We start from the raw sequence: 24,270 nt of genomic DNA on the forward strand, positions 1-24,270 counted from the left end.
GCAAAATGCAAACAACATTAGTATCTTTAATATTTTGCCTTAATTTCTGGATAGTGAGAGGAAGTGAAGACGAGTCGTCCATCTTTTTATACAGTCTACGATTTCTTTAAAAGACGCAATCAGTGATGTCAAGGCTCCCACAGCTTCAAAACAACCATTACAATTTAGTTGTTGTGCCGTGTCCGCCCAGCATCCACAAAGCTCTTTAAAGAGACAAAAGAGACAAGCGCTGGACTCCCTCTTGTCTCATTTGTTCAATTAGCTTCACTTAAACCTGCAGATTAAGATATTAAACTGCTCTGAGCTCCGTCCTACACAGAATAATCCACACAAACACTAAACACCGTGCCCTTGATGAATAATGCACTCCTCCTAATTAGTAACAATTACGTCACCTTTCTTTGACCTACTGCTGGTGCTTCCCTTGAGCCAATCAGTGGGAGGTTAAAAATACCAGCACCACAATAGTCTTTGTCTCTTTGCTGTCGACTGTGTCTCCTGTGAGACAAATATTACAACATGAATGTGTGATCGTATAGACTTCCTCTTTTAGAATGTTTATGTCAACGAGGATTCAGATTCGTTTGTATTTGAGAAGCAGGGTATGTATTTTGGTCTTTGTCCTCTTTTGCATGTCCTCTGGTCCATGCAGGTGGACGACAGCTGCAGGGACAGTCCTGCTCCACTTACACGTAATGAGACAAACCGGCGAGTGGTGATGCTTCTAACCAGACCAAATGAAACAGTCAAGTGATATAAAACATAACTAAACATCACACGTGAAGGTCAAAAGGGCTGGAACCCAAAAACATGACAACTTCCACCCCTGATCTGTGTGGTTCTCATCCAGATGCTCCAGGTGTTTATGAAACCAACCTGCAGACAGTGGGGGCCACATTACTCAAATTATTAACTTCTCAGAGTGTGAAGACCGTCCAGCATCTTGTTTACATCTTAGAAGCTGCCTCACACACGTCCTCAATTCAAAACAGAGGTATTGTGTCTGTCTTTGCGTGTGTGGTGACTTGTTGTGTTGTCAAGTTGATGAAGATGTTTTCTTAATTTGCCTTGTGTCGTTCTCTTGTAGTCATGTGTGTGTGTGTGTGTGTGTGTGTGTGTGTGTGTGTGTGTGTGTGTGTGTGTGTGTGTTTGTGGTTGTGTATGTATGTGTGTGTGCGTGTGTGTGTGTAACACCAGATCATCATTAAATTGGACAGCATGCAAGAGATAAAATTAATTAAGTAGAAAGTAAACAAAAATGATACACATTAAACCCAAAACAAAATCACTCATAATTTGTATTTATGTCGAACATGGAGTCCACGAGTCATAAATGAATAACTGTCTCATATAATTAAAAGATGATAAATGTGTTTAAAAACAAAATGATGAATGATTAACACAGACTCGTGCAGATCACAGTTCGTGCAGCGGTTTGAATATTCTGCAGATTTCATCTCCACACACACACACCATCACCCCCCTCCCCCCCCCCCAATCCTCACCCCCCACCCCCCTGTGTGTCCTCTCCCGGCTCCCGTAGACATTCCTCCGCTGTCAGTGTGCGGTGACCGTCGCTGAGCCACCACCACCACCACCGCCTCCACCTCCCCCGGAGCCCCGAGCGAGAACCATGGAGGAGATCAACAGCGTCGACGTGGGTCCGTGCGCGGAGTCCGAGTACCTGAAGCCGCTGCGGGTGCACTACAACCAGGTGAGGAGGAGCCGCCGCTGCCCCTCGCCTGTTAGCCGCCGGACGCTGTAGGCTAGTCCAACCCTCCCCCTCCATTCATTCTGCGGCTAGCACGTTAGCATAACATGGGGGCAACCGCGACCTCAGACCCCGCTGACGACCGCGGCAGCAGTCGCCGGCGAGGCCACCTCCGCTGGGGTCGCGGTGGTTTCACACGCGAGGGGTCAACCGGGTTTTGTTTTTATTTGTAATTTTGACGTGAAAACACCAGGGTTCGGTTAGCAGGCAGCTACAAGCTAGCATGCTAACGGTGGCTACATTGCTGCAGAGGCTAATGGGATGGAGCGTCACGTAAACGTTAGCACATGCTGCACATTAGCTGTGTGTGTGTGTGTGTGTGTGTGTGTGTGTGTGTGTGTGTGTGTGTGTGTGTGTGTGTGTGTGTGTGTGTGTCTCTCTCTCTCTCAGAGGTCTCCACAGGTCAAGTTTGCATTAAGCTAACTTGCTAATTTTTATCACAAGGAGAACTGTAGAGCCTAAATACTCTAAATGTGTGTTTTTCATATGATCATGAAGTACAAGATACTACATTGAGTCCACAAAACACTTCTGGAGTCTCTGAGGTAAACAGCGTTGCAGCAGAATCCAGTACAACTGAGGTAACTGGGAGTCCGATTCCTCAAACGTGCAAAAACAACAGAGTAAGAACACAAGACGCCTCCATGTTGTTTCTGTGGTGTCTTCCAAGTGTCCATAAGTGTCTGTGTTGGAGCAGCTGCAACGCTGTTTACCCCTGAGACTCCAAAAGTGTTAAAGTTGTGTCTTATAGTCCTTCTTAAATCTGCTCAGGTTGACAATCTGATTGAATAGCTATTTGGTCATTAGTTGCAAATTTTGGTTTGGGCCAATCAGGGACTGTATATGAAGACGGACTCGTCCAGGAAATGAAGCCAGAACATCCCAGTGCCGATATGAACCAACGCTTGCAACAGCATCATTTAGACCCAGAGTCTAGAGAGTGGTGAGGAGCTGAAGGATTGACAGCAGATAATTATCCACGAGGATGTGAAGCATATTCTGGATCCAGCGTAACTTCAATGCATTTTTAAACCGTTTGTCTGATTCACAGAGGAAACTCCACGGTGGCAGAGAGCTCAGCATTCTGCAAATTAAGAAAACACCCGCAAAAAAATTAACAAAGGATCAGTGTTTAGCAGGATTTACATTTTGCACATTGGAAATAGAAAGGTATCAATAACTCCTAAAACTGTTGCTGTCACCTTGGTTAGTTTGTCTGAATTTGTCATTGAAAATGGTTTTTTAGATGAGAGAGGAGACCGAGTGGGATGCCTGTGTGTTGTGATGGTCTCCAGCAAAGTGAGAAATGTTTGCTCACCCAAACAAAGGCAGCTGTCCAGCATGGATTTAATTTGAGCTTTTCACAATATTTGTGCAGTTTTCTCTGTTCCTGGTTTATCGAGCCGGCGAGAACCAAAATACAGCAGCACAGAGGAAGTGCTGTGATGAAACTCAGGCTTAGAGAATCATTCGAAAACGGGACTGAGGAGATGATGAATTGTTATTCAGGCTTCATCCACATGGTCGTCCACACTTTTAAATTGCTAGTGTGGACCGAAGCTTGTATTGGTTTCAAACCAGTGCTTTAAAACAAAAAACATAGCAAAGATGCAGCCGTGATCTGGTTGTACTATTGAAGTCAGAGTCAGAGTCGACCAATCAATGTTTATTTCTTGAAGAGAGTGAGAGTTTTTGTCGTGTGGCCTCAAAACTCAAGAACCTAGTCCAGCACCTGTGATGGATGAGGTGGAGGGAGAGGTGGAGGGAGAGGTGGAGGGTGAGGTGGAGGGAGAGGTGGAGGATGAGGTGGAGGGTGGGGTAATCTTGTCAGGAGAATGGCTGACAGGTTAAAACAGCAGATGGACGACAAAAGAGCTGACGGTGGACGTCCCTCTCTCCGTCCCTTTCATCCTCGTCCTCTCTACGTCTCAGGAGAGGTCGGTTCAGGGACACTCCACACAAAAAGCTTTTCAGTGGCACCGAGGGAGCATCTCTTCCCCTGAACCTTCTCACGTGCATGAGTACATCTGCAGCCCGGGCCACTGGTCACTAACTGGAGTCCACACAGACCCACATCAGAAACACACACACACACACACACACAGACCCACACCAGAAACACACACACACACACACACACACACACACACACACACACACTCTAAGTAGATGCCATGTGTGAGAGGCTCTCCTCATCATTAGTCTTTATTGGTGTTGTGTCTCGTCTCCCTCGCCTCGCTCTACAAAGCAGGTGATTTCCCCTCGTTGACTCCGGGAAGCCCCTCTCATCTCCGCGTCCTCGTGCTCACGTTGAATCACGGGTTTGACACTTAAGGCAGAATAATTGCCTCCCATTTATTCGTTATAATGATTTGAATTATTCATTTGGAATTATTAATCGTGTATATCTTACAGTCAGTGCCCCCCCCCCCCTCCCTCACCCCCGCACTCCTCCAATGAGAGTGAGATCTGTTATTGAAACCAATTTCCCCTCATGAATAGTTATTCACCGGCTTGACCCTGAATCGTGGAAGTGACACGTATATGTTCGAGAGCGAGGATGTTCAGTAGGTGGAGAGATAATGGTTTACACACTGTGATTTAGGGCACCGAGAGTTTTTAGTTATAAACTTTCATTGGAGCTAATGTTATTTCATAAAAATCCGATGTAAATGTGAGTTATTGAAGTTCTTGTTTTGAACTTTTCCCCCTGAAAAAATACTTGAACAAAGACGTCACCTTGTGGGAAGGAAATTGCCACAGAAGGAAAGTTAACTTTTATCTCATTGTTTAACGTGAGAACTAAACATGGGTTGATTGGTCGGATAATAGTAATTTAAATATTTCAGTGTATCAGTATTTGGGTTTTTTGACACATATTAAAAAGAACAGAGCTCTCTCCACCAGCTACTGGCAAATAATCCGTATTTTAATGATATATTCATTCAGTAATTTTGTTAAAACATAAGTTGGTTACCTACTTACAGCATCACGGTCTTTGGATTCACTTAGAACTCATAAACAATTCAAAACGAAGAGCACTGTGACTACAACTGCGATGATTATTGAGTTAAAAGACTAATATGCTCATTATTTTCTCAATTAACTCATCTTCCAAACTTCCAATCAGTCTCAACCTAGAGATATTCAATTTTAATATAATGCTAAATCAATCAACAGCTAAATCCACTATTCCAGCATTGGGCCAACCCTGACACTTCATGTTGTGACAAACTGAATCATCTGTGTTTTGAACAAACTAACCTTTCATCACTATTCAATTATTTCAGCGCTTCAGACAGATGTGTTCAAACAAGGTTGAATCAGAAATGGGCTGCAGACAGTTCGGCTGTCTCTGAGTGTGGGGGACATGGGACATGTGAAGTCACTTTATCTGATCTGAGGCGAACACGCTTTCTCTGGATTTCGCCAGAGGCCACAGTCACGTGGGCGTGAACTTGCAGAGTGTGTCCTTGACACCGGCTCTGGCACTTCACCAGAGGTCCCACTAACGAGACCGGTCTAATGCTGCAGATCCTGTAATTCAGCTCCATCGGCTCCTGCAGGTGCAACGTGCCTGTGCCATTGTCACGACCAGACCGTGCCGATCATTAGTTGTAATGCAGGTATGATACTGTCTTTGTTGAGGCCGGTGAGAGGCCTCACTCTGTGGCCAAATCCAGAGAGCGAAAACAAAACCAAACTGGAGAGCGCATGTTGAGAATCAAAGAGCGCTATTGTATTTGAGGAGGTAGTCGATTTTAGTTTTTCTTTCTCTTCCTGCTGCAGCTGCCAGCTTTATAGTGTAGTGTGCATGGGAGGTGTGTGTCTGTGTGTGTGTGTGTGTGTGTGTGTGTGTGTGTGTGTGTGTGTGTGGGATGATTAGACTTAAAGCACCTAAAAGATCAAGACCATACATCCCTCCCTACAATGGCCATTCACACAGGAGCGTTTTTCTGAAGCCCAAAGCCAGAGGGACCACATTAATTTCAAGGTCCTGTGTAGCCTGTTCCTGCTCCCCTTCCTCCCTCTCTCTCTCCCTCCCTCCCTCTCTCTCTCTTTCTCTGTCTCTCTCTCTCTCCCTCCCCATGGGCTAATCTCTCTGTCGTAATCCATGTCGGCCATGATTCCCCATCTCCCCTGGGCCATTCAAGCTGAACCCGCCCCCCTTCTCTCAGCAAGTGGCCTGAGTAATGAGGGGAACCCCACCATCTGTGAGTGTTGACAGGATACTATAGAGTGTGTGTGTTTGTGTGTGTGTGTGTGTTTGGCGTGGTGATGCCGAGTGGTTTTACCTCAAAGGAAGGAAAATGTCGTCTTTGCCAAAATTATTTGTATTACTGTAAACAAACTTCAGGTGTTTGTTATTGTTGGTGCTTTTTATTATTTCCACTTCATTTAGTTTCTCCTCCCTGGACACACACTGGTTTCCGGACGTTTTTCCCAGTTAGTTGCTCCGGACATTTTTCTTGCCGGGCCCCTCATAAAAAAAAAGGTCCGGGAATTGTCTGAAAAAGCCAAAGTGAGCACAGAAGGAAAAGTTTCTGGCTTTTTTTAACACGTGACGGATGCGAATCTGGACGAATAAAACATTTTAAAGAGTTGACAAAAGTGTTGACGTACCCATGAAAGACCTCGACAAAGACAGATGATGGGATTCAAGAGCTTTTGATGACGAGGGACGACACAAAGGATCTTTTACTAAAGTTAAAAAAAACATAATTTACCTGTAAAAGCTTCATTGACAGAGGAAAATAGCTTTGGCTCACACTACATTCAACAAGCGCTCTTCATTGAGCAGAAACTTGTGCCGCCCTGCCTCAGTAACAAGTGATTTATTATAGAAATACACACACACACACACACGCCTCCGCACTCTTTCTTCTTTCATCGTTGGAAAGTGAGAGGGGCGCGGCTGGCGTAGCCTCACCGAGGAATGACATGTATGTAGGACTCGCACACTTTGTTGACGTGACAGGATTTTGACAGAGCGATTTGTCCAGTCGACAGTTCGCCGGTGCAGCCGGAGCATCTTTCACGACACGGCTGCACCAGGTGGAGATTTGATGATGTCAACGCTTCTCTGGTGGTTCACATTGAGAGGAAAACCACTGACGAGGCTTCATGTCGGTCTTCAACGCCGCTCTTCATCGTGTTTACACCATGTGGGATAAATCTGCTGAACAAACAATCTATAAATCACATTTCCTCATTGATACAGTATATATTTCATTATGTGTCGAGGGCTGCAGCTTAAGCCTTCAGTGATTAAGTAGGATTAATTTGAATAAATATAATGCCAATAAATCAAACATCACAGGATTATTTTGACCGAAAGTTCAAACACTCAAAAAGCATTAAAATTACATTGATATGAAATAAAGCCATATATCATTTAATAGTATGGCCCAAGAGTTTCATACCTGGCAGGACTTTTAATGAATAATCTGCAGATTATATTCTGCAAGAAAATTATGAAAATGTCTGTTATATATCCCACAACTTGAAAAGATGTGTACAGTTTGCTTATTTAACCAGATGTCAAAAATCCAAATATATTATGTGAAAGCAAGAACATAAAATGTTCACATTTGAAAAGCTGCAAGCTGAGTACTCGTCCCTTTTTTCTTTAACAACTTTAATCTCATATTGCAAATTAAATAAGTAAAATTCATTTAATTAATGAAAATTTTATATACTAGGATTCCAGTCCATTGTTTGCACCGGAGTCTTCTCTCAGTGTTTCATCCTGAGTCAGCATTTGAAGCCTGTAGAGACGATCTCATATTTCCATACCATGAAACCTACACAAACTTTGGCTTCATGCTCTCGTTTCACATCACAACAGGAAAGTTAACGATGCGTGAACGCAGCATTATTCTAGCTTGGCTTCACATCGAGGCCATGTGGTGGTGAACTGTCGTGCACCAGTCGCTGGACTGTTTGTTGACGTGGTTTAAAGTTGTTATCATCATCAGCTGCGTCTCTCTTTCTCTTTCTGTACCCGGAGGAAACAGATAGAGAAGAACCGCGTCTCCATTAGAAGATGAAACACAATTAAGCAAAGTGTGTGAAGTACTTTTACCCAGCCGTTCTCCTTGAGTGCACTTGTGACTGTATTACACTACTAACACATTTTGTAAAAGTGTTAATTATTCATGATCATATCACCTAATGAGCGAGGCAGATTTATGTGGAGGCTGTTTAACTCTTTGTTGTTGGAAGGAGCTGGTTATGGGTTCATCAGAAGGAAAGGACGTAAACACAGGACAACAGACCTTCCTAGTTTAAAGTTTAAATGTAGTTCTGAAGATATTTGCAGATTAATTCATCAATTTCTATAATCGATTATTCTTTTAAGACGTTTATCAAATGAAACTTTAGTGGGACAGCTCCCTGAAATGTGAAGATTTGCTTATTTTTTGTTTTTTGAGCTAAACCAAATACGACAGGGATCTTACACTTTTTATAATAGTCAACTTATTAGAAAAAAACATGAATGAATAAAGAAAACTATAAAAGTAGGTTTAAGCTCATGTGCCTCTGCAACCTGTAATCATCAGTTTTTGGATCAGGTTGTGAAAGAGAGCTACATTACGAGTCTACATATTATTTTAGTAATATTAGTATTAAACTGAAAATAAATCATATTTGCACTCATCAGAAATTCTTATGGAAAAAGGAAACTCATGCCAAATTGCTGATTTGTAATTAAACCTGCACGCGTGGGTGTTTTCCTTTTAGTTGGCAATCTAAACATCATAAATTGCAGCTCTAGCTACACAATGTTTGGCACGATGGAGCCTGTTGCTACAACAGCAGCTCTATTATATCTGATTCTATCGGTGCAATTAGCCGGCCACTTTCACCTCCTCCTGTTTCTTGGGTGTTCGTGGAGCCGCGGAGCTTCACTCGCACACGAGGGGGCACGTCCATTGTACGTGAACCGAGCCTTTTGTTGTAATCCACTGTACGCGTCTGACAGATCCGGTGGGTGGAGAAGAGACGAAGCCTAAATTTGAATCAAGGCCATATTTCCTCAGGCATAGAAAATATATAGGCCAACTTTAACATATTTATATTGCATGTAATATGCACAGAGGGACACGTGTTGAGTTAATGATTCAGTCTGACTCGTATATCTTTGCCGATTTGATGTGAACGATAAAAGATTAAAAGTCAAATGATATTGCGTCTCAGCTCCAAACCCACAGGTCACAAGAATACAGCATTTTATTTTGGATTAATTGAGAGGAAACGATGGGAGAGAGAGATGTTTTACTGGTTTTACTCTCTAGATCACCAGTAACCAATAGTGCAGAAGTCGGTTGTTGGTCTTTTTATGCAGACTGAGTCACAGCCACAGCCATGTATACATCATTGGATGAGAGCTACTGGTATAAAGTGAAATTAGATTGTGACTTTCATGTGATTCAGATTTTTCTTAATGGGAGTTTGGCTCCTTGAACTGTATGTACGGTTCCTCCCTCACCTGTTATGAATGGAAAGGAACCTGACTGTCAGGGCGGTTCCCCGATTTGTCCCTTTCACACTTTCTCCAACTCGTTGAGCCAACACTTCAGACTGTGCGTGTGCCGCTGCCTTCACATTTCAGATCCCTGCATGATCTCTTTTGTACTGGGGCTCACGCCTGCATCGGCAGCTCCATTGAGATCGTGCTTCTGGAAAGTTACCGAAGGCGTATTTGGCTTTTTGCACCGTCGATGTGACCAAAGGGCATAAAAAACACTTAGTTACAACTTCTGTCGAGTAAGCTGAATAATTGCAGGACGTGTTTCGGCAATTTGTCATCAGGAATCTCTCCCTGCAACTAAAATATTCCATAACAGTTTGGAGTGTGCATCCGTTTCTTACTGAGGGCGAGTTAGATTCCCGGAAATCGCCCACAATACACCTGGGTGGTCTATAAACATCAATTAGATATTAGGAATTAAAAAATTAATTAATTTAATTAGTTTGAATTCACACTAAGTGCCCAATGTATTCTACAGGCCAGTGACTCTTAGGTTTGAAAGTGATGGTGAGTTAATGGGTTTTCCTATAAGCCACAGGGAAATCAGCTTTATAACTGATGGAAGAACATCACACAAAGTTTCCCCCCCTCATGTTTTTGACAAGTTTTAAACACAACACAAGCAATGTACTTTAGTTTAGTACTTGATGAACTATGCAGTTGTCAAAGTTAAGAACGTTATGTGATGCAGTGCTTCCGGAGATGTTTCTGTGAGGTGCGGCTCGTGATATTGCTTTCGCGTGCCCAAGCAAGCATCAGTTATGGAATAGATGTTGTGTTTACACAGGGAATAAATCAGAACTTCTGACATGCCGCATCAAAGGGAGGGAGAAGCATGTCGCACACCGGGTGCCACCGGAGGACTGAATAAACACATTGTTAAATGGTTGCAATGTTCTGTATTGTGTTGGTTCGTGCTGTTAATTGTTGTGTTATTCCTTCCTACAGAATGGCACAAAGAAGACCTGGGACTTCATGCAAACCCATGACAGGTAAAACTCATTTTGTTCACTACTGTTGAATGTAAGCAACGCACCTCTTCACCCCTTGTGTCCACATACACACACACACACACACACACACACACACACACACACACACACACACACACACACACACACACACACACACACACACACACACGAGAGACGGATGGATGTGGAATAAGCCATTTGGAAGTCAGAAGGCTGCAGAAGAGGAAACGTGTCTTTTTGAATACTTACGTGTACAAGTACTCGTTCTTTGACTTACACTGCAGACAATTGCCAATGAAAACATAGCTTCCTTGGCCTAGATAGTAAATTAGGTGATCAACCAATAACTTGACGTTGTGTAGGAACAAGTTATCACCTGAAGCTGTAATTAGCATATTCTCCTCATTTTGTTTTTACACATCTGTCAACACAAACGGACATTGTCTTCTTGGGGTTCTTTCTCCCCCTTATTCTCTTTGGGAATGTGTATAAATGTCCAAGCTTCACGGGGGGGGGGGGGACGACACTGTAAGAGAAACATCACACATTTGTGTCAAAAGCTCGGCTACCACACTTTGAGTTTTGCCCAGGGTACCGTAATGCCCTGAGGTAAGTCTCAGGTCATTTAACTCCTCTTCCCTCAACCCCTTGACCCCAAGAAGAGGTCCCTGTGAAAAATGGTACCACCGAGACAAAGGCAGTAAAAAGAGTACAGCCCATGGGAACGTCCCGCTGGTCCTCAGGTGGACATTCTGCCGATGTGTTATTTCCCCATTAGCCTGCATTGAATGGATGCAGGCATGTTTTGCTTCTTTGGTTAAGAGTGCGTAACAGTTCCTTCTCAGCAGGCTTCGAACAAAAAGACAAACCAGTAAAGAGATGTGAAAGACAGATTTGAGCAAAGACCACATGAGGCTGTTACGATGTTGTGAGAGTTACTTAGAAATATTTAATTTGGTAACAATTCTTTGGCTTGAGTCTCGTGTTTTTCGCAAAGATCAGTTTTTTGTGAGCTGCTTCCTTGAAGGTTTTGAGATTGAATCCTCCTCCTCAAAGTTATGGCATAAATCTGCCTTCAAGATTCACAAACCTTCACCTTTAACTCCTTTCATGCTTACTCCTATTCACGTGTTCTATCAATAAAGACTTAAATGCACAAGAATATCTTTAAAAAGAATGCGTGTGGGCTAAAATTCCCCAACATCCAGCTCTTCCATTGAAGGACTGGTTTGCCATCGACCTCAGACCACATCTCACCCTCACCCTGGATGCATGAACATCCCAATGCGACCAGAGCCAACACCACTGCTGTGCCTCAATCACTTGGGTTTGCACTGGAAGTCACAGCCTGATGAAGCCAAACACAACTGCCAAAACAGCAGAGATGCTAGTGGAAGTCTTCATACTGGACACTGGCTATACCCTGAGATGTTGCTCATGAACTGGTAACATGGCGAAATGCCACCAAGAACTTTCCGAGACATCGAGAGGGACACAGTCTCAAGTCCTCACTGAATGTAAAAGGTAGATTAAGGTCCCTGGGCTTTGGTATTTCGACACTTATGTGTTTATGGGAGTGTTTGCATAGTGACGCGTGTTTATTACTGGAAGTGACTTTTAATGAGAGTTTAGCTTTATGCCAGTGTCAAGACATCTACTGTGAAGTCCTTTGCACAGTTTGACGTCTCTGTGTCGTCCGGCTCATGTTTCCTTCTCTCCCATCTCAGTAACTTGAGCGTCCATCCAGCCAAATAATACACTTCAGGATAAGTTTGGATTTACTTGAAATGCTCAATCGGCAACAGGAGTTTTTCAGAAGATCTCCGACGTTTGAACTAGTTTTGACATCACTAGCCTGATGATACAGTTCTGGTAAATGTCTTCAGGCGGGAACCTGTTCTCACTTGAGTCCTCCTCCACACATGTCTGCCCATAACCCAGTTTTTTGTCTTGCTGTCAAGCCAGAAGTGCTTAACAGCGCATGAAAGGTCCTGAGCGTGTGTTTGGCCTGCTTCTTGGTTTAGCCATTAGATTCCCTTTCAGCAGGAAGCTGTAGAACAGCAGTAATGGTGCGGAACAGCACCACTGGACCAGGATCTGCCTCCGGGGACAGCTCTCATGCCTCGGGCGTGTGTGGTCCACTTTCAGGCTAAATTTACCACATTACTTTATCTATACTCGTGATGATGCTGTTTCTGTTCGACACCTTCTGACGCCCCAGCTCGTCCGTCTGTTCACTTCCTGCTAGCGAGTCACTGCAGCTTCCAGTCTGCCCCAGATGAAGTAGTGCTCCTCGGGGGGGGGGGGGGGGGGGGGGGGTGTATTACACAACCTCTTGTTCTCAGCTAAATTATCATCACCACAACCTGGCAAGACAAAAAAAAACATTCAGCAGCAGATGAGCACCTTTTTTAAAATTATGATTCTGTCACTGGCTCTAGATGTGGGACCTTGAAGGCTCAGTTTTTGAAACTCTTATTCTGAAAGGCCAGTCTGTGATGCCTCCACGGCCTCGCCATAGAAAACGTTAATCTTTTAAATCTTGCAAATGTACAAAGGAGGATGAAGGTGCACGCTGTCTCCTTGAAGGTGTTCATCATGTTGTGCTCCCACCTCAACACCTGATTCCACCAAGAAAAATAAGGGTTTCAGTCACTGGTAGATGAGCAAACTTTAAACTTTTAGATGAGCATCTTAGACACACTCATTCCTCTCTTGTTGCAAGCAGACAATTTAAATCTCTCTAATTCACTCCAGGTTAAATGACAAAGGAAACATGTTGAATGATTAAAAGTGGAAGTTGTTTAACAGGCTCTTACCACAACTGGACAGCTGCTGCCAGACAATGACAAGCTGTCATTATTACACACTGTTGAAGGGCACGCCGTGGACTTTCACTTTAAATAAACTGTATTTATTGCAAATAGATATTAAATCAGTATCCTTGGCGCTGCAGCTAGAACCCAGTTGTGATTTCGCCATGGGAAAGACAGGGCAGGGCTTCCTGCCGCCTCAGACACATCCGCTTTCCCAGCGCAGACCCCGGACCTCAAGTCTCCACTGGCAGCGACAGTCACACACATATACACACACACACACACACACACACACACACACACACACACACACACACACACACACACACACACACACACACACACACACACACACACACACACACACACACACACACACAAAGAGAGAGAGCAAGTACACAATTCACTGGCTGCCAATGAGGATGCTTATCAGTTAATTGCCTGGTCATTCAAACTTCGATTTTTATTTGAATTAGATTAATGATCACGTGTTGTAATGCATGATTACTCCGGATGATTTACTGAAGATAGAGTCAAGAAGACTTGTTTAGATTTTCTACTACATGAGTTTGAGTTGTTGCAATCGTTTCTTTCCTTAAGCATTATGTAATATCGTGCGCGACTCACTGCCGGGGTCTGTTTCATCGATTGTTCCTTTTGTTTTTATTTGGAATTTAGCCTCTTGGTTTATTTTAGGTCATATTTAAGACCCGATTTAAGCCAGGATTGTGTTTTCTGCGTCTTTGTGTCCATGAAGGTCTGTTTGATTAAGATTTCATCATCTGCTCATGTCCAAAGGGAATATGTGCGGTCCAGCCCAAACTTGTATGATCCTGCAAATGTGAACTTGGCTGTGTTGTAGAACAGATCCACATATTCTGATTGGATGAAAGTACATCGTTAAGTTATTGTTTATTTGTTATTGTTGTTGTGGTTGTTCCAGGGAGAAAGTAGTTTGACCATGAAGTTAATCTAACGTTTCCTCTTCTCCTCAGTGTATCAGTGCTGATCTTCAACACCAGCTCTCATTGTTTTGTCCTTGTCAAGCAGTTCCGTCCAGGTAAGCCTGCGCCCCGCCCTGAGAGCCCTGCTCGGTACAGTGTGTTCACTTTCTTCTTGTCACCGACTCAGATCTAGATTGTTGTGTATCCTGTGGGCACTTTCACTAAAAAAGCAGTGCATTACAATCCATGTTTATTCAACTGGGCCCTGAGTAACAATGCAGACTCATAAATAGACTGCAAGAAGCCCCGTTACAGAGCAGCCTAACCTCCTTTGTCAGGAGTCACCAGGGACCGTTCCACTTCGCACTGAGCTAAATTCAAGGAAGTCTGGGCACTGATATATATTTTTTGTTTCCTCTCCTCTCTCATTGCCGTTGGAAGAAAATGTCTTTTATCTGAAAGAAATCAGTTTGTCTGCAGCCAAGAATGGCATTGAGTTTTCAACAGGGAGTGCACAATGTATTCGTGGTTTTATTGATACAAGAAAACAAATGTACATGGTGACAGAAAACTGTGAAACATGGACATTGTAAGATATATGTTTATAAAGTTTGTCACTTTGTTTTATTATGTTAGACGTCAGTTTCAAAGGCAAAAGTTCATGTCTTGCTTTCTGTACATTTCTAAAAACTTGATTAGAGCCAATTTCTGATTTTTTTTTCACATCTGTTGCAAAATTGTGTTGATTGATCTGTTGATTCTTTTTCATTGGATTTTTCATTCATTTTCAAAACTTTCTCACTAATTGATTTATTAATCAGCTGATTTTCTGCACTAAGCATTATGATATAAGTACAATATCCCAATTCCAAAGGAGGAAACTGCTCAGTACATTGTGATAATTCTGTAAATTTAATAGTATCTGTCAGTATTATATATATTTTTCCTTATTCTGACTTTTTAGATTCAATGATGTCCTTAAATTACAGTAAATTCAAGGTTTTTGACAGTTTGTGGCAAAATGTATAAAACAAAAGTTATTATATATTATATTTTTTCCTGCCTCCACCCACTTATAACAATTCCCCTCTTTTCCACCACCAGCCGTATACATGTGTGAGTGGGAAAGGAGCAAGAAGCAGCCGCCTCAGCCTGCTGACAAAGCCGAGGAGGGCGCTGCCGAAGCCGCGGCCCCCGAGTCTCCCCAGGAGGGCCAGTCGGCCTCGGAGGGGGAGAGCTCCTCTCAGTTGCCCCCGGCCTCAGCGGGGGTCACCTACGAGCTGTGTGCCGGGCTGGTGGACAAACCCGACCTCTCGCTGGAGGAGATCGCCCGGCAAGAGGTGCTGGAGGAGTGTGGCTACGACGTACCTGCCGCCAAGCTGAAGAGGATTACTTCTTACAGGTGAGCTGCTCGTATTGAACTGAGGTAACTCTTTTGATTTACTGTTGTGAAGTTCAATACCAGGAAACATTAAAAAGCTCTTCCTACAGTCTTAAAATGAGTCTCCACACCAGTCCGGGTTGGCAGGTAAAAGGTTTGTTGTTTCTTTTTTTTGACGGAAGGATTCCAGAAGTTCTCAGTATGATCCAGATAATTCTGAATTACTACTGATATCTCCAGCTCTTTGGTGTTTTGCTTATTAACTCTTACTCTGGTTAAAAAGAAGACAAATCCGACCGATTGAGACAAAGAGTGGAAATGTCATGGTTTGTGGCTAAAGCAAGAAAAATGGCCATATCCATAAAACAGTAGCAGAGAGAAATCCACAAAAGATGAAAGAGTGATGACTTTTCTTGTCTTTTAATTTCTTTATTTATCTTCACACTAAATGTTGTTAAGCTTGTTAGTAGGTGTTGACATTAGTTAATGCACATTATACCACCCAACTCCTGCTCCTCAATTGTCCAACAATAGCCAATAAGCAAACAAGACTACAGTGGTCCTGAGTTTGTGATGCAAGAAGTTGAATTTTAGGTCTTACTCTACATTTTCTGGCTTCACTGCCATATCATCTAATGAGTCTTCAAAAGTCTTTGCCGGATAATATATCAAGTTTCAATAGCTATACCCTCAAGTCAGTGGCTGACAGTATTTTTGGAGAAAGCAATAAAATGAAAACGTCAAAGTGCCGCGAGTCGATTATAAAGAAGCACCCGGCGAAACCATCAATCTCTGTCAGGACTTGATTAACAACCGACGGGGAAACGGCAGCTGAGGGTGTCGGGAGACGAGAGGTCCCACATGAGACACCAGCACCTGGGCAGCTCCGACAGACACCGCTCACAACTCTGCTTTTGATTTGACTGGCAAGCCTCCTCCAGCTTTGTTGGTGTCGTCTATGGCTGCTGTTATGTGTGGGCTGCCTCTGTTAAGTAGGTGGGTATCATCTTCACCCTCACGACCCCTAATGGGGGTGTTTCCGACAGGAGAGGACGCCGAGATGATGCTCTGTGCTAATAGCAGGCAAACCGAGGTCATGCGTCTCGGCAGCAGAGAAACACTCGGTGGCAGAGAAAGTGTTGGCGTGTGTTGAACGTTGTTATTCAAAAATATGAAGAGCGACGGCTTTTTCATAAAAGACAATGTCTCCTTCAAGGCTTGTTGGGGAAAAGGTAAATCAGCTCTTCTCAAGCTCTCTATCTTAGTTTGATCATGTCCCGCTACATGTAAAATGGGAGACATCTATCTGTCCAGCACATAGACTGTGGATATGACGTCCAAATCGATTGTCCACAGCTGTGTGTATTGATCACTATAGTTCGTAAACCCTGCCTCCTCCATATCAGCTATAAATAAATCTTTCTGGTGATGGTTTCTGTCATTATAGGAAGTTTGAACAACCCCCCCCCCTATGTTATCTTAAAAAACTGGATCTATATATAGAAATCAACCATTTTCAAGACTTTGTGTATAACGTCATAATAGATTGTCCACACTGGTGTATTGATCACTATAGGTCGTAAACTCTGCCTCCTCCATGTTAGCAGGTAGGACAAACTTAAAAAGTCAAACTTCACGTTAAATAAATCTTTCTAGTGATGGTTTCTGTCCATTTTTGGAAGTTCAAGCAATACCCAGCCATATGTACTGTATCTTAAAATACTGGATCTATATATAGAAATCAACCCTTTTCAAGACTTTGTATATAATGTCCGAATAGATTGTCCACACTGGTGTATTGATCACTATAGGTCCTAAACCCTGCCTCCTCCATGTTAGCAGATGGGACAAACTTAAAAAGTCAAACTTCACGTTAAATAAATCTTGTGATGGTTTCTGTCCATTTTAGGAAGTTCTAACAATACCCAGCCATATGTACTGTATCTTAAAATACTGGATCTATATATAGAAATCAACCCTTTTCAAGACTGTGTATATAATGTCCGAATAGATTGTCCACACTGGTGTGTTGATCACTATAGGTCGTAAACTCTGCCTCCTCCATGTTAGCAGGTGGGACAATCTTAAAAAGTCAAACTTCAGGTTAAATAAATCTTGTGATGGTTTCTGTCCATTTTAGGAAGTTCAAGCAATACCCAGCCCTATGTACTGTATCTTAAAATACTGGATCTATATATAGAAATCAACCATTTTCAAGACTTTGTATATAATGTCCAAATAGATTGTCCACACTGGTGTATTGATCACTATAGGTCGTAAACTCTGCCTGTGATGGTTTCTGTCCATTTTAGGAAGTTCAAGCAATACCCAGCCCTATGTACTGTATCTTAAAATACTGGATATTTTCATGAAAATCAACCATTTCCCCCCCTGTGTGTGTTTCAGGTCAGGCGTCGGTGTAACGGGCGCCAAGCAGACCCTGTTTTACGCCGAGGTGTCCGACGACAACTGCGTGGGCCCGGGCGGAGGTGAGCCACGGGAGGGCGAGCTCATCGAGGTGGTGAAGGTCCCGCTGCACGAGGCCATGACGTTCGCCTACGACGAGCGTATACCCAAAACCATGGGCGTCATTTTTAGCTTCATCTGGTTCCACAATAACATGTCTCCCAAGTACAAGATCTCAACTAACGTGTAACTAGTATTTACAAAAACCCTTCTTTCAAAACAATTATTCCAAAATTAAATGAAACACTGGCCCAGCACATCCATTCTTCCCCCTTATGGCTCTTTCTCCTGTGTTGCCTTTTTGCTGAGTGGCTCACGATGGAGGGTGGGCCCCTCGTCGTGGGGCCGGCAGGTTTCTTTAAGTTTTGTCCCGTTTACCTTTTTCAAATTTGATGTGGTCTTAAATCATTTCCCTCAAAAAGAAACTTGCCATAGCTGGTCGTCTCTGGCACTTTGTTTTTCACGTTTTTTTTTATTTTTATTCTATGTATGTTAATTATCTTACTTACTGTGCCATCTGTTAAAAAATGGCTGGATATCACTGATTTCATTTGCTTGCCCTTGATTAGAGGAATTCTCCACTGATCTAATTGAGGATCTTGAATGTGACCTTTAAAAAAATCTGTTGCTGGCTGCGAGAAAAGAATATTATCGTTCCTCGAACTCGACTCGGAGCATTCCTGCAAAAACACAATCACTGGGAAACTCTCACCTCACATCTGATATCGTAAATACAACTTTTCTGACTTTTTTTAAATCAACATGTCAGGGACCTTGAACACACCTCACATGTTATCTCACAGTGAACCAATCACCACTCTGCGCTCTCTCACCGCCGGGTTAGTGGAATCTTACAACGATCTTGATTTCGTGAACTCACCGAGGATCAACATGGAAATTTCCTCTCCCACCATCCACCCTGTACGATGTGAACTTGGCATCGAGCCACTCACCAGCCACGTGCCCCTGGTAACCTCCAGTCAGCTGACATTTCTTATTTATTTTTTATGGAGTCTTACTCATGCTCAAACATTTCAACCCAACCTGAAAGTTAGAATCTAACATTTAGAATTTACAGCATCAGCTTTTTCCACATTGTTCTTATCGCTAATGCAAAAAAAATAACAAACCAGTGGAGTATTCCTTTAAGCCATGATCCAGTACTGCAAAGACTATGCTGTTTAATCATGGGGCCTTGTATCAACGGGGGGGTGGGGGGGGGAAATCAGGCGCGTGTGTTTGTTAACCACCACTTGTTCAGGCATGCCTCAATTCATTTATCTAATCCACAGCCTTTGAGCAATACGTATCACAGCACCCCCCCGGGCTGAACCATCCCTCACAGCTCCTTCACAGCTCAGACAGAGCTTCTGCCTTCCTCTGCACCGAGGGCCGGACTCCCAGTGAGTCATCGTAGTCCAGCACAATCCTGATCTGAGGCGTCCTGTACTAGGTTCGTCCAAGACATGACACACAGAACTTTATCTCACGTATTCACGGTTATAGGATAAGGAAATAAGCTACAGTGGGTTTTGGTTTTCAGGGGTTATCTAGGGAATATCAGTCCAACCAAAAGAGGTGGTCTCAAATTTTTTGGGGATCGTTTGGACTTTAAAGAAAAGTCGTAGGATTACCTTTCGTCTTTGCCTCCAACTAAATATTGTCAAGGACGTTCATTTGGCTCATTTGAACTAGTATCGAGTATTAGTTATTGATCCTGGTAGTAATACTGTAATGATATAACAGTGGGAACCTAGTTAACGAACTGAATTTCTTCATTCATTTTGATGAATTGATGTCAGACACAGGCCCGTCCACTAACCACTCGATGTCAAGTGTAGGTAGACGCAGCCCACAGATATTTAATGTGCTCCCTAAATTCTGATATGAAACCCAAACTGATCAGATCAATTAAAACAATGTAATATAGACGTCAGGTGTGAAAAACTTCCTGAGAACCAGATATTTTGGCTCTAACGTGTCGGGGGGGAACAACCTGAAAATCTCTCTGACATCAAGTTAAGATACCTTTTCAGTTTTTCTACCCTGTAGGACATGTTGCTCTCTGAGATACAGACACAGCCTGGAGGTTTGAACACAGCAGTGCAGAGTTTTAGAAGCAGTCACACCATCTGACACATTGCCTTGAACGATAATTCATTCCGGAGTTCCAGTGCAGTACATATTGGGAAATCGTCATTTACACCAAATCTCACAGAGTTGATCTCCAACAGCAGTTTGTCTAAAATCTCAGGTCCAAATCATCGAGCGTTTTTTTGGCCGTTCAGGGAAAATCCTCTGAGCGCGACGATGACCAGCAACTGAGGATATTATCATATTTCCAAAAGTTACAAGGTTCTTACTCCTCTTACTGCCGTGTGTATTAGTATTTTTCTTCATTCACAAAAAAGGGCTGGTACTTCATCTATGATTTTAAAAAAACGTGACAAGACACAAATTCCCCCCCCCCACCTCCTCGTTTTGTTAAAAATATGCAAGTACTGAAGCGGAGCTGTTTTTAGAAAATCACTGCCCACCTAAAAAAACAACAACCCCCCCATCTCATTATTTTTAGATTTCTAGAGTCAGATAGAATTAGAAGTAGAATAGAAGCACGCTGGCAGATCTTGCCGGTGATTCCACGTCTAACCAGGGTTCAGATCTTCTTATCGTGCACCAGCAGTTCAGTGGTTTGTACTGGGAGCTGTTTCAAAACTGACCTGCCTGAATAACCTGGTGGTTTGGTGAATTTAGTTATTTTTTTTGTAAGTATTTGTAAGGATTCTAAGTGCAATGTTTATAACACCTTAAAATCCCTATACAGTGTTAAAACAAGTTCCAGTCCCCAAACTCACTGGTTTTTCTTTATCTTCAACCACTGAGACCATTAAGAAATACTCAAGGTTGATGTAAGAATGATTTAACTTCTTGTTTTTCTGGTTTTCGAGCCTGAGGAACAGCTGACAATCAAACGCCAACACTTGTCTTCTGTTGCCCATAGTACCTTGTGTGTTGTGTTTGTGGTTGTGTTCTTTCGTTGCGTTGTTGTGTGTTTGTTCTCGTCCGACTCTGCCTCGTTTCATCTCTATCTGGTGCCACTCGGGCTCTAAATCGATTGTTCTCATCTGCACAAATTAACTAAATATATCAGAAATGAATCCACCAAACTAAAGATGTTTGGTTTCACAGACCGGGGCAAATATTTGAGAATGAATTATCACCCAAACTGTGTAGGAATATATGCATTCAACCCTTAAAGCCATATTATCTCCCTCTACGGCCCAATAATTGAGTTTCTTATCCATCGGAGATCTTTCCTCGATGTAGGATTTTCTAGTTTAACTGGAGCAGCTTGAATTGTTTTTATTCATTATTTTATGTTCATGTCTTTTTCAAAACAACTCTTGTTTGATAAATTGATCCATATTCTCTCAGGAGTAATGAGGTTTTCAAGCCTGTTGAATAAATGACGGTATCAAGTGTGAATTCTGATCAAACTTTTCAAATACTTTCAAACTACAGGAATTAGAAGTTTAGAGTCGGGACACTTTGGAAAGATGTGGAAAGCACCTTTGGAAAATTAGACAAATTCATTTCAGGTTTATTGTTTTTCTTTGGTTTAATACTTTAAAAAGGTTTACACTCTAATATTCAGAAAACACCACTTTCCTCTAATGGTCCAATGAACATTTACATTGACAAAAAACCTTTATAACACAATCGAGGAAAGAAAAAAATATTTTTAACTACACCTCACATCGTGATAATCAATTTGTTTAAATGTATTTTTATTGGGCAGCTTATCCTCCTTCACCTTAATTCATCCACTTCCATCCCTCTTTCCTTCTAACGCTGATCTCAGTGGTTTGATGACAGATTTCCAAACGGTGCTCCCAGTTTTCCATCGTCCTTGTTTGAGTTGTGACTAATGAAAGTGGCCGCTTGTCTTTGGTTTGACTCTCGACTACCTGTCGCCCACACGTGAACACATTTTACAGGTGTCAGCCATAATCAGTGCAGAGTTGACGGAGACAAATCAAACCGTGTGTATCGTGTATAGAAAAGCGTTCCTTGGCTGAAATGAGGGCGTCTGCAAACAAAAGCCATTTTTACTTCTGAGGCCGGTGTGTAACTTTGTGCCTGTGAGTCGTGGAAAGCTGCCGGTTGACTTCTCCTCAGGAGCTGAAACGTTTGCTCAGTGGAACGTCGTCACAGAATCGCGAGGCCGTGTTTCTCCTCCACGTTAACGACCTGCACCTGAAGGCAGCGGCCGACGCAGGTGCACGTCGGTCCACGCCTTTCCCCCCGCGCGATCATCCGAGGGTTCGAGTGCGAGGACGCACAGTAGCATTAATGATTGACACAAGGAAAACAAAACATCCAGTCCCAACGTCTGATGTCGTTACTGAAGCTCGATTGTTTTGACAGAATTCGGTTGCCAAAAGAAACACAACTTGTGTGGCAGCGCGTCAGGCTCAGCCGGTTCCACCAGGACCTATACAGAACAAATATAAGATGGAAATGTGGATTTAAGTATAGGTCTGTGTGTTTGTTTAAGTTCAAGCTGTGGAGTCGAGATCTGCTTCATCAGACCCGCAGTCTGTTTTGTACTCAAACTTTTTTTATTACCTTCATAAGCTACTTACAAGTGGCTGGTTATGTTTTTTTTTAATTATTATCATCTTATTCAGGTTCAAATGTTTGTGTTCTTCTGCATAAAATACTAAAATTTGAGTTAATACCCAAACCCCAGACTGTCGTAGTGTTGAGTTCCAGACTCGTGGACGTCAGGAATCGTGGCAGCGCTCACGGAGGAGTTAGAGGAAGAGTTCAACATTTTGAGAAATGCAATAATTCACCTTTTTGCAAAGAGTTGGCTGTTGAAACGGACACCGCCTCCTCGTTTGTACAGTAAATATGAAGCTATAGGGACGTACCACTAAGCAAAGGGTTAATACCACATGATACACGTTTGAGTCCCTACCATGGGGCCCTTGGGCAAGTTATACCCCACTTGGATTAATGAGCTTTAGATTTTAGAGTTAAGCCGTTCAGACCTGGTGTTAACATCTGTCCTGAGGGATCCAATCACAAGTTCAGGTGTGAACATCCCTTGCTACAAATTATATGGACATAGATATCGATATTGAAAACGTTGAACTTTTCCTTTTCCCCTCTGTGACGAGATGAACTCTCCCACTGCGACAAAACTAAAAGCACCTTTGCCAGTTCAGAGTGAAGTGGTCCGACTGGCCGTGTGTTAGATATCAAGGCGGTTTATCATTTGAGGTAAGGAATTGGTCGTCTGACTCTTTCTTACCTTGTGCTGGATTTGGATCATTAACCCAGAATCCGACAGCTCTACCTCCACCACTTGTGTGTGTGTTTGTGTGTGTCTGTGTGTGTGCGTTCGCTTTCTACTGAAGCATCGACATATCAAATTCCCAACGCTCACTGGTTCTCTGTGACAGAAAACCAGATCCATCAGTACCACGTGTTTTTCTACACGTTCCCCTCACGGCGCTGCTGTACTCGCTTTTTCTTTTTCAACTGTGATTGTTTTTTTCGTTAATGGTTTGGGCGCCGTTCGACAATTTCTTACTGTACCCTCCAGCGATCAAGAGCTGAACCACGATTCATCATTTTTTAAATGTCGGGTTATTCAAAGGTGCTATGTGTAGTTAATCTGTATTTAAAGAAGCTGTATTATCCTGTTACATTGATATCGGACCAAGGATGTGACGGTTCCCGGGTTCCTCTGGCGATCGGCTCAGTTTGTGATTCTGTGCTCATGAAATCCTGGAGAAAGGCACTTTTGATTTTTTTTTTTGGGGATGAAGTCCGCTCACGTTTGCTTCTTCACTTGCAGACCGGTAGTTGGAATATTCAGAAGCATCAATTATAAGATTTGCTGCTATGAGGCAAAGATGACGTGTATCTCATTCGATTCATATTTTAGTGAAAACACACACGATACCTTTAATCGAAAGAAGTACGATTAGTTTCTTTTCATCGTGAAGAGATTTGTCCAATTGTGATTTTATTTTTTTTATTTTCTTTATGGTGTCTTACTCTGAATTTGTGTTTTTAAAAGAAAAATATTTTCTGGAGGAAAAAAAAAAAAGTACAAACACGAACATTTCTGAATTTCTCATGTATTTTAAGCTTTATTAAAAGTGTATACTCATTGTGGGCAGTGATTTCAGTAAGGTTTGGATTTTGTTAATTTATTACCTTAATGTTGAAATGTTTAACTTTTAAAACATGACACTTGGTACAAACATACAGTATATATTTAAATATGATACTTTGCATGTGCACTAACTGTCTTGGATGACATTGCATTAAGTTGAAATAAAATGGGTTTGATGCCCAAAACGTCAA

The 24,270-nt window shown here is 42.6% G+C and overlaps 1 protein-coding gene across 1 annotated transcript; it reads left to right on the top strand.

Moving 5' to 3' along the window:
• The first annotated feature begins 1,578 nt into the window (after window positions 1-1,578).
• Window positions 1,579-24,270, top strand: nudt14 (nudix (nucleoside diphosphate linked moiety X)-type motif 14). The gene is made up of 5 exons (XM_053445732.1): window positions 1,579-1,714; window positions 10,254-10,297; window positions 14,091-14,155; window positions 15,144-15,441; window positions 17,827-24,270. Exons 1-5 carry the CDS (start codon window positions 1,634-1,636, stop codon window positions 18,074-18,076), a joined length of 738 nt encoding a protein of 245 aa, XP_053301707.1. The 5' UTR covers window positions 1,579-1,633; the 3' UTR covers window positions 18,077-24,270.

Source organism: Pleuronectes platessa, chromosome 17 (genome assembly GCF_947347685.1).
Source record: "Pleuronectes platessa chromosome 17, fPlePla1.1, whole genome shotgun sequence".
Taxonomy (NCBI): Eukaryota; Metazoa; Chordata; class Actinopteri; order Pleuronectiformes; family Pleuronectidae; genus Pleuronectes; species Pleuronectes platessa.

Bases quoted from the DNA above. Each gene is read 5' to 3' on its own strand.
- nudt14 (XM_053445732.1), top strand. From the start codon at position 1,634: ATGGAGGAGATCAACAGCGTCGACGTGGGTCCGTGCGCGGAGTCCGAG. The intron at 1,715-10,253 runs GTGAGGAGGAGC...TCCTTCCTACAG, and splicing joins TGCGGGTGCACTACAACCAG to AATGGCACAAAGAAGACCTG. The intron at 15,442-17,826 runs GTGAGCTGCTCG...TGTGTGTTTCAG, and splicing joins AAGAGGATTACTTCTTACAG to GTCAGGCGTCGGTGTAACGG.